The sequence below is a fragment of the Acipenser ruthenus genome, chromosome 35 (assembly GCF_902713425.1).
Source record: "Acipenser ruthenus chromosome 35, fAciRut3.2 maternal haplotype, whole genome shotgun sequence".
In the NCBI taxonomy this organism is placed as follows: domain Eukaryota; kingdom Metazoa; phylum Chordata; class Actinopteri; order Acipenseriformes; family Acipenseridae; genus Acipenser; species Acipenser ruthenus.
Genome location: NC_081223.1, coordinates 9,658,193 through 9,668,408, shown reverse-complemented (window position 1 = coordinate 9,668,408; position 10,216 = coordinate 9,658,193). Strand labels below are relative to the sequence as shown.

The window sequence follows — 10,216 nt, the reverse complement described above, 5'->3', positions numbered from 1 at the left end:
GTATGTTACCATTGGGTGACATTATTCGCAGACATGGAGTTAGCTTCCATTGCTACGTCTGTAAATCCAGGCAACCCCTCTAGGGGCGCTATTAGTTGCTGCCTTGCTGATATAAAATGCTGGATGTCTCAAAATGTTTACTGTTGAATTCAGACAAAACAGAGGTTATGCTTGTGGGCTGTCAGAACCACATATAAAATATTGACTTACATGAGTTAGGGGTGAGTAGTTTTTCATCAAATCTAAAACCGGAAATGAGGAATTTGGGGGTCACTTTTGATCCAAATGAATCAATTGAGTCTCATATAAAAAAGAAAAATATTAAAGTATCTTTAATTATCATTTGAGGAATATAGCCAAACTTAGACCCATTCTCCCTGTACCAGACTCTGAAAAGCTAATGCATGCCTGTGTTTCATCCCAAATAGATTATTGTAATGCTCTGTTTTCTGGTATTCCTAAAAGTGTGGTGTCTCGCTTACAGCCAGTTCAAAACACTGCCTCCAGAAATGTAACGAAAACCAAAAAAAAATGAGCATATTACCCCTGCCTTAGCTTCTTTGCACTGGCTCCCTGTGCACTTCAGAATTAATTATAAGATGTTGCTTTTAACATAAAGCCCTAAATTGATTGGCACTATTTACAGGAGTTGTTGACCCCTTACAATCCAAGTCATACTCTTAAGTTCACAGGATGTGGGGCTGTTGGTTGTTCCGAGTGAATAAAGTGCGGGAGGGAGGGCCTTATCTTGTAAAGCCCCAATATTGTGGAATGCTCTACCATCTTCAGTCAAAAAAGCAGGGACTCTTTCTACTTTTAAAACAGCATTGAAAACCCAATTTCATAAAATGGCTTTTTTCCATAATTGTATCCCTGACTATATAGTGTCTTTTTAACTTTTTTATAGGAATTATCTTTATCTCTTTTGAATTTTGTATTTGATGTAGACCTCATCAACAGCAAGATCCAGGAATGTCAAAATGTGGTATCAAACAACAATGCAACAAGCGTAACAGCATCACTTTCCCAGTTCAGTGATGCCCTCAAGAATGTACAGGATGCATGGATGGCACAGATTCCTCATTTCTGGAAGAGCAACTTCCCAAACCTTTGCTTTCTGGGATGATTACAGCAAAATGGTTAAAATCTTTATGCGGTTCATTAGAGCAGAACGTGAAAGCATCTGGGACCTGCATCTTGCAGCGGTTATAGAGATGCGGCCACTATTTCTTGCTTTTGACCACACCAACTATGCCTGCTGGCCATCTGTGTACATCAGTGATATGAAGCTTCTGCCAGATTGTGACCCTGAAGTTCATGAGCAGTTTGTGCAAGGAAATCATGCTGTGAAATAAATTCAGCCAAGTCTGGACAGACATTATTATTTGTTTATTTAGCAGACGCCTTTATCCAATACGACTTACAGAGACTAGGGTGTGTGAACTATGCATCAGCTGCAGAGTCACTTACAATTACGTCTCACCTGAAAGACGGAGCACAAGGAGGTTAAGTGACTTGCTCTGGGTCACACAATGAGTCAGTGGCTGAGGTGGGATTTGAACCGGGGACCTCCTGGTTACAAGCCCTTTTCTTTAACCACTGGACCACACAGCCTCCTCCATGGCACTTGAACAAACAATAAACTTTGATAGTAAAGTAAAAGGGGGTATAGTGGGTTTAACTATATCCAGGAGCTTTGGCTAGATGGTTCATCACTGCCCATGAGCGCTCAGCCATCACAGCTTCCGTGAAGGTAATGTGTGATATGGTAGACAGACGTTTCACAAGAAAAACACAAGGAGGCTGCACCATGTCGCATGCATCGAGATGAAGGAGAGAAGATGGATGGTTAACGCCATCACCAGCTCCATGACAAACCCATTTGATTTGAATGCTGACTTGATAAAACTCACCAACATTGCAACTGGCATTGTTGCATCCACAGAGGTTGCCACCAAACTTGTTACTGCAAATAATACAGGAATCAAAGCAATGACACAGTTTGTGGAAGACAGACTAAACTCATATACCACTGGATTCTTTGAACCACTGCACAAGCTCAACATCAAGACATTTTCATCTCTAAGAAAGAAGATCAAATCAAATGTTAATAGTGATAAGACAGTGACTAGCAATGCAGACAGGGAGTTTAGCCATCTTGTAGTAGCTGCACAAAGAGATATTGATCTGAAGGAAGTTTTCACACAAGTTTTCACACATGAGCTTTCTACAGTTCCAGATTCTCTACTACACTCTGATGGTACCCTGAACGTAACTACAAAGAGTAAGCTATTGCCTGCATTTGAAAAAGAAACAATGTATCAACTGCCAGCATCTAACATGTCCACCGCTTGGATAGTGGATGGCATGGCTGTTATATAAATGGTTGGGCAAGCAGGTGCAACTAGCTTTGGAGAACTTGCTGAATTGGTCTTCAGAAAAGTATGCTAGCCTCTACAGAGCTTTAAGAGCTGCAAAAGAGTAGATATCGTCTTTGATCGATATGACGTAAAAGATTCAATTAAAGCTTTTGAGCGTGCATGAAGACAATCCTCACAAAGCAATGAAGTCAAAATCCATGGTCCCAAAACACCCATCCCAACTCAGTGGAGTAAGTTCACTGGAAATCCCAAGAATAAAGAACATCTGGTAAAATTCCTGTCAGAATCATGGTGTGATATGGCAGAAACTTTACTTGGCCCAGATCAGAAAATGGTTATTGCAGGTGGATTCAAGGATGGCCTCATTGCTCACATGGTCACTTCAGATGGAGTTGTAACCACGAAGATCATTCTCATCGCTTCTACTTCGTGTTGCACATGCTTCACAAGAATACCCTCGTGTAGTGGCGTGGTCTCCAGACACTGACTTTGCAGTTCTCTGTGTACATTTTATTCACAAGTTGGAAGCAACTCAAGAGTTTCGTACTGGTGAGAAGGATAAAACCAGGTTTATACCAACCCACACCATAGCAGCTGAACTTGGCCAACAACTATGCAGAATGTTGCCTGGAACCAGGCCCTGGAGACTCAGCCTGACATCCCCTCCCCAATTGGAAATGGCTGGCATCAAGACAAGGATGGACACATTTCTCCAACACTAATGACACAGACACCTGAAGCACTCCTGGAACTCATTACATGTGGGTGTGAAAAAGCCACGTGTGAGTGCAGCTGCAGTTATTCCAGCCAGAGCATGGCATGCACACAGGCTTGCTTGTGCACTGGTGGTGAGGGCTGTTACAATCCTCATAAAGCTGCAAACACTCGAACGTTGCGTTATGCAATTCTATCCAAATTAAAATGCAGTTTGGGACCGCGCAGCTTCATGCAATTAAGTGAATTATGCATTTAGCTGATATGCATTTAACCGTATCATACAATCATAGACAATGATTTCTCGATATATATATATATATATATATATATATATATATATATATATATATATATATATATATACATACATTTCCTGCCCAACGCCACCTTTTTCACCAACTCGAGTATATAAACTCGAGTTCTGGGATCTAATTGGAGCGCACTCGTGTCGACTCGAGTTGCCTGTGCATGGAAACGAGGTATTGACACAGTCGGCAAGGTTTATACATGTGCCTGTACCTTTAAGAGCCCATTCCAAAATGAAAGCATTTCACCGACTTTAAATAGTTCAGATGTCTTTGGGTTAGTCAAAATGGGCTTTTATTGTTCCAAAACTTAAGAAGTAGTGTTCTGTAGGCCTGCATTTATAATAAAACGTCAGAGAACAAGATGTTTTCCATGTCTGGTCTTTCAAAAGCTCACCTCGTTCTGCCACTTTAGACAGACAGCCAGATATTTTTTTTTAAAAAAAAAAGCATTGTCGTTTTGCACAGTCGGGAGTGAGTGGGCGGGCAGTGGATTGGAAATAAGGAAAAGGGCCAGGAAAGGCATTCAGACAGCGAAAGACAAGTTCACAGTTTGAATTCACGACTACAGAAAGTACAAATCCTGCTGTAAACATTCCTCTCAATGGCGGAACGGGTAAGTTTGGAGCAATCTGGATTTTGTTTTTTTTTTTACTTCGGTGGCTTTAATTTAAGTATTATAGCGCTACAGCAATGCAAATACTGCCCAAGCGAAAGAGCTCGTTTGAAGTTTTGATAAGGTCTCGTATTTACCAATATAATTGTTTTTTGGTCGACATGTTTAAGTTCAAAACTTTACCTTAATGTATGTTGAAAACCCTTCACCTATACAAAGTCAGGCTTTCCACATATTTTACATTTTCACAACAGCTTGACATGTATTTTCCAGTAGCCTCGTGAAGATGTGATAGCACTTTTCACAAAATACTGCAGTGCTGTATTATGAGAAACGGCGGTTATTATTACACGCAGTGTATTCAACACGGTAACTAGGTAATTCTGTGCAAGTTCAACCAGACTAGTACCGATTACACTCACGGCTTAGGATGGGACTTCGCTGCGGTGACATAATGGGCGTCAGTGTGGACTTCACTGTGTTTCTGTAAAAAAAAACAACCAAAAACGCAGTATTTAAATAACTGGTACAAAAAGCTGGTTAACATAGTGCACAGCGAAAACAACAATGCTAATAGTATATGCGAATCCACCTAAAAATACTATTCTGTAAGCGTTACTGTATGAAGTAAAATACACAGATGCCTATAGCATATTCTCAATATATACAATAAAGATCATGCAAACATGCACAATGTACAAGGCAATATTTGTTTTTTAAGCAGATAATTATCCTGTTTTCATAATTATCTATAAATGTATTATATCAATATATTAAAAACTCTACTGTATATAGGGAATGGTATATAATATAATAATTATATAATCATTTTATTGTCATTTTGACACTTCATGACGCATTAGATATTTTGACCCCACCCAAAACATGAAACTCCTTTTGCTGCACACAGGACTTTAATGGTGTCAGTGGGTTCTTAATTAGGGTTGCCTCCTGTATCTTTTTTTCCCCTTGATCGTCTTGGTTTTGAGGACGGTGTCCCAGGAATTCAATATGCCTTCCTGGGACACTAAGTGCCAGAACCATACATTGAACACAAGTTACATTATTATTATTATTATTATTATTATTATTATTATTATTATTATTATTTATTTCTTACCAGACGCCCTTATCCACATTATTTTTACATACAATTACCCATTTATACAGTTGGGTTTTTACTGGAGCAATCTAGGTAAAGTACCTTGCTCAAGGGTACAGCAGCGGTGTCCCCCACCTGGGATTGAACCCACCACCCTCCGGTCAGAGCCCTAACCACTACGCTACACTGCTGCCATCAGGATACAATATTACTGCAATAGACGCACGATATGAATTGGTTGTCAGTCCTACAGTATTACTTTTATCAATGTTTCCTTTTGGATGAATGAAGGCTTTCTAAAGAGAGTTTCAACTTTTAACCTCCCTTCTGTTCGGAGGTCCCATTGTTTTATACCTCAGAGGTGGTAACCCTAGTCCTAATGCCTGCTGCACCAGGAGTGAATCTACTGTAGCAGACAATGAATCTCTCTCCTATTGTGAATGAAAGAGCTTGAATGACTCAGTGAGTGAGCAGATTCTAGACCGCAATATCCTGTCTCTCTCTCTCTCTCTCTCTCTCTCTCTCTCTCTCTCTCTCTCTGTCCCCGATGCTAATTTAGATTTCAAGCACGGGGAATCAATCAGTTCTTTATTACACAGTGGTAACAGAAGAATGGACTGCTTTGAGTTGAGAGAGACAAGTCAAACTAAGGCTTTTTTGTGAAGTGATGAATGTGCTCCATTACATATAATACACTTCTAATATATTGGGATACAGCCCTCTGAAATGTCTTTATAATATATAGCAGACCCTGATATTGATGTCATGCAGCCATCTAAAATTTCTTTATAATATCTTTTAAATAATAATTTTGTATGCCCAATTATTATCTGTATCCTCGGCTCACCGCTCGCATCCCCCACCCCATCGACTCGGGAAATGGCAGCTGGAACATGCATCCTCCGAAACATGCTCCTACCAATCCGTCACACTGCAGATAGCCTGGATTCGAACCTGCCATCTCCAGCCTATAGGGCACATCCTGCACTCCACGCGGAGCACCTTTACTGGATGTGCCACTCGGAAGCCCCACAAACAGATTTTTTAACCTAGTACCATATATGATGTTTTTAGTGTTGCTATAACATCTCTCAGAACTGCGCATGTGAGACCTGTGTAACGTACAAAAGGTTTGATTTCTACAATGATTGCTTTGCTTTCATCATGTTTCTTTTCCCAGAGATGCACAGAGGTGGAGAGTGCCATCGACACGCTGGTCACTGAGTTTCATAAAGCAGCCAACAACAGAGCCACTGTGAGCAGCGCTGGACTCACAAACCTGGTCTCCAGCCAGCTTCCCAACCGAGTCAAGGTGAGTGACACAGGGACATCGTACAAGACAGGAGCATAGGATTCAGACTTTATCATCTAAGATGCTGTATTCTGAAGCTGTGGAAGGTAAGGGGTAAACTGAGGCTACACAGTGAGGTGACACCATGACTGGTGACAGCTAAGACTGCGATCTGAAAAACTCCAGAACATTTTTTTTTTTTAAAGATGACTTCTAAAAAGCTCAACAGCCTGTGTTACATAAGAACATAAGAAAGTTTACAAACGAGAGGAGGCCATTCAGCCCATCTTGCTCGTTTGGTTGTTAGTAGCTTATTGATCCCAGAATCTCATCAAGCAGCTTCTTGAAGGATCCCAGGGTGTCAGCTTCAACAACATTACTGGGGAGTTGGTTCCAGACCCTCACAATTCTCTGTGTAAAAAAGTGCCTCCTATTTTCTGTTCTGAATGCCCCTTTATCTAATCTCCATTTGTGACCCCTGGTCCTTGTTTCTTTTTTTAGGTCGAAAAAGTCCCCTGGGTCGACATTGTCAATACCTTTTAGAATTTTGAATGCTTGAATCAGATCACCGGGTAGTCTTCTTTGTTCAAGACTGAATAGATTCAATTATTTTAGCCTGTCTGCATACGACATGCCTTTTAAACCCGGGATAATTCTGGTTGCTCTTCTTTGCACTCTTTCTAGAGCAGCAATGTCCTTTTTGTAACAAGGTGACCAGAACTGAACACAATATTCTAGGTGAGGTCTTACTAATGCATTGTAAAGTTTTAACATTACTTCCCTTGATTTAAATTCAATACTTTTCACAATATATCTGAGCATCTTGTTGGCCTTTTTTATAGCTTCCCCACATTGTCTAGATGAAGACATTTCTGAGTCAACATAAACTCCTAGATCAATTTCAGTGTCTCTCATATGGTATTTAATGGACATTTGTATTGACTGCGTGCAGTACCTTACATTTTTCTATATTAAATGTCTGTGGAAAGCAACTAGAACTGAAGAGCACCTCCTGAACTCAGAGCCCCTTTAGCATACTTACCAGAACAGAAACAATAAAATAAACTATATCTGAAAAATAGCAGTAAACACATCCATTTATATTGGTCTCCTAGGTGTGGTTTTGAAAGAAACCGCTGCTTGACCCCAAAGACACAGCTGTTGAAATGACCTAGGAAATGAACCAGAAACACATTTCCCTCAAAGGCAAGCACGCTGAGAACTTGTTTTCCCTAGTGTAGGACCAGGTGGGTTAAACTGAACATACAATAACGTGCTTCTTTCAAAACTGTACATAGTGAATGGAAGTGCAAGGCTTATAAAATCAGCTGCAATCACTTACATTTCCCTGTTCTGGACAGAACTCGGAGGACCCGGCGGTCATGGCTGCCCTGATGAAGCAGCTGAACATCAAGGACAGCGAAGGGATCACGTTCCAAGAGTTCTGGGGGCTGATCAGACAGCTGGCCACTACAGAGCACGAGCAGAGCTACAAGCAGAAGAAACCTGTGGAGTGCACCTGCAGGCTGGCCTGAACCTTCAGCACCTGCACCCTGCAGCCTGCGCCCTGTAACCTATCCACACACCTGCACCTTGTACCAGATCCACACACCTGCACCCTGCAGCCTGCGCCCTGTCACCTGTCCACACACCTGCACCCTGTCCCAGATACACACCTGCACCCTGCACCCTGCGCCCTGTCACCTATCCACACACCTGCACCCTGCACCCTGCGCCCTGTCACCTATCCACAAACCTGCACCCTGTACCAGATACACACACCTGCACCCTGCACCCTGTCCCCTATCCCAGATACACACACCTGCACCCTGCAGCCCTCGCCCTGTCACCTATCCACACACCTGCACCCTGTCCCAGATACACACACCTGCACCCTGCAGCCTGTCCCCTATCCCAGATACACACACCTACACCCTGCAGCCTGCGCCCTGTCACCTATCCACACACCTGCACCCTGCAGCCTGCGCCCTGTCACCTATCCACACACCTGCACCCTGCAGCCTGCGCCCTGTCACCTATCCACACACCTGCACCCTGCAGCCTGTGCCCTGTCCCCTATCCACACACCTGCACCCTGCGCCCTGTCACCTATCCACACACCTGAACCCTGTCCCAGATACACACACCTGCACCCTGCGCCTTGTCCCCTATCCACACACCTGCACCCTGTCCCAGATACACACACCTGCACCCTGCAGCCTGCGACCTGTCCCCTATCCACACACCTGCACCCTGTCCCAGATACACACACCTGCACCCTGCAGACTGCGCCCTGCCCCAATGACAAACCTTGACAAACCTTTCCACTAGAGGTCTTTCTCAGTTATTAGTTTTAGTACTGCTTCAATGTGAGGGGGACATTTCCCTCCTGTGTAAATTGCGCCTATGCATATCACAGTAATATATTAATCCACATACCCCACATTTTGTATTCCTAAATCATCTGGGGGAATACACACAGTAAAAGCACAAGGTTTATATTTGAAGGGGGAAAGGGAATTTTAGGGGGAAGGTCAGTAAAACTGAACCAGGTGTTGCACAGGCTCTCTGATGCAGTTTGGGGTGTATCCTGAACCACCACCCACGATTTGCTTTCATGCTTTAGGTAACTTTTGACTTTTTGTAATTACTTTTTAAAAGTTTGTTTTGCATATTACTACAGGTACTGCAATACAGTATGCTATTCTTTTTGACTGACATATAACTAATAATCAAATCTTTCTGGTTTCAGAACAATGATTGCAGACCAGAGAATGTCTGCCTTAACAAATATGGGCCCTCATTGTTGAGAACGGGTTTCCCCATTACAATTCCAAGCAGAATGTTTAGAATGCATACTCCAGTGTTGACTGGAAATGAAGGCGAGTGTAGTTTTAAAATCGCTTTCCTTATATTAGCTTCAGTGTTATCACTGCCCCCCTTATCATTGTGTAGTTGAACTTTTCACTTCTCATATGTTTTTATCAAAAGCCTGTGAAGCACCATATACTGTCCTCCATGGCCAGGGGTGCAGGGAAAGCTTGATTGAAGCTAATTAAGGACTGGACAGGGTTTTTTATTTTTATTTGATAAAACAAATATAATAAGAAACATGATTTATTAAGTTGTTGGAAACCTGTGGAAACTTAACCTACAATAAAATACACTGTGTTTTGTTTATAACTGAGTCTTTATTTCTTCATTCTTCTTGCAATCAGTGCTGTGCTCTTTCTGATCAGATGCAATCACTCTAGTGCTGTGCTCTTTCTGATCAGATGCAATCACTCCAGTGCTGTGCTCTTTCTGATCAGATGCAATCGCTCCAGTGCTGTGCTCTTTCTGATCAGAAGCAGTCACTCCTGCTATTTCTGATAAGTCTGTGGAGGTGCTCTTCAGTTCTAGTTACCTGTCATTGACATGCAGGTTAGATCAGCCAAAGTGTCTTTACAGGAGTAAGAGTTACTTACTGTTTAAACTATATAGTATAGTGCTGTGAGCAGGGAGGCCCAGGTTATATTATAGTATTATAGTGCTGTGAGCAGGGAGGCCCAGGTTATATTATAGTGCTGTGAGCAGGGAGGCCCAGGTTATATTATAGTATTATAGTGCTGTGATCAGGGAGGCCCAGGTTATATTATAGTGCTGTGAGCAGGGAGGCCCAGGTTATATTATAGTATTATAGTGCTGTGAGCAGGGAGGCCCAGGTTATATTATAGTGCTGTGAGCAGGGAGGCCCAGGTTATATTATAGTATTATAGTGCTGTGAGCAGGGAGGCCCCAGGTTATATTATAGTGCTGTGAGCA

At 42.3% G+C, this 10,216-nt stretch overlaps 1 protein-coding gene across 1 annotated transcript; it reads left to right on the top strand.

The window, feature by feature from the left end:
- The first annotated feature begins 3,643 nt into the window (after positions 1-3,643).
- On the top strand, positions 3,644-9,595 carry LOC131705282 (protein S100-A11-like). The gene is made up of 3 exons (XM_059007666.1): positions 3,644-4,019; positions 6,302-6,433; positions 7,774-9,595. Exons 1-3 carry the CDS (start codon positions 4,008-4,010, stop codon positions 7,945-7,947), a joined length of 318 nt encoding a protein of 105 aa, XP_058863649.1. The 5' UTR covers positions 3,644-4,007; the 3' UTR covers positions 7,948-9,595.
- Positions 9,596-10,216: the final 621 nt, after the last annotated feature.

Excerpts from the sequence above, each read along its gene's own strand:
- LOC131705282 (XM_059007666.1), top strand. Across the intron at positions 6,434-7,773 it reads AGCTTCCCAACCGAGTCAAG|AACTCGGAGGACCCGGCGGT; the intron begins GTGAGTGACACA and ends TGTTCTGGACAG.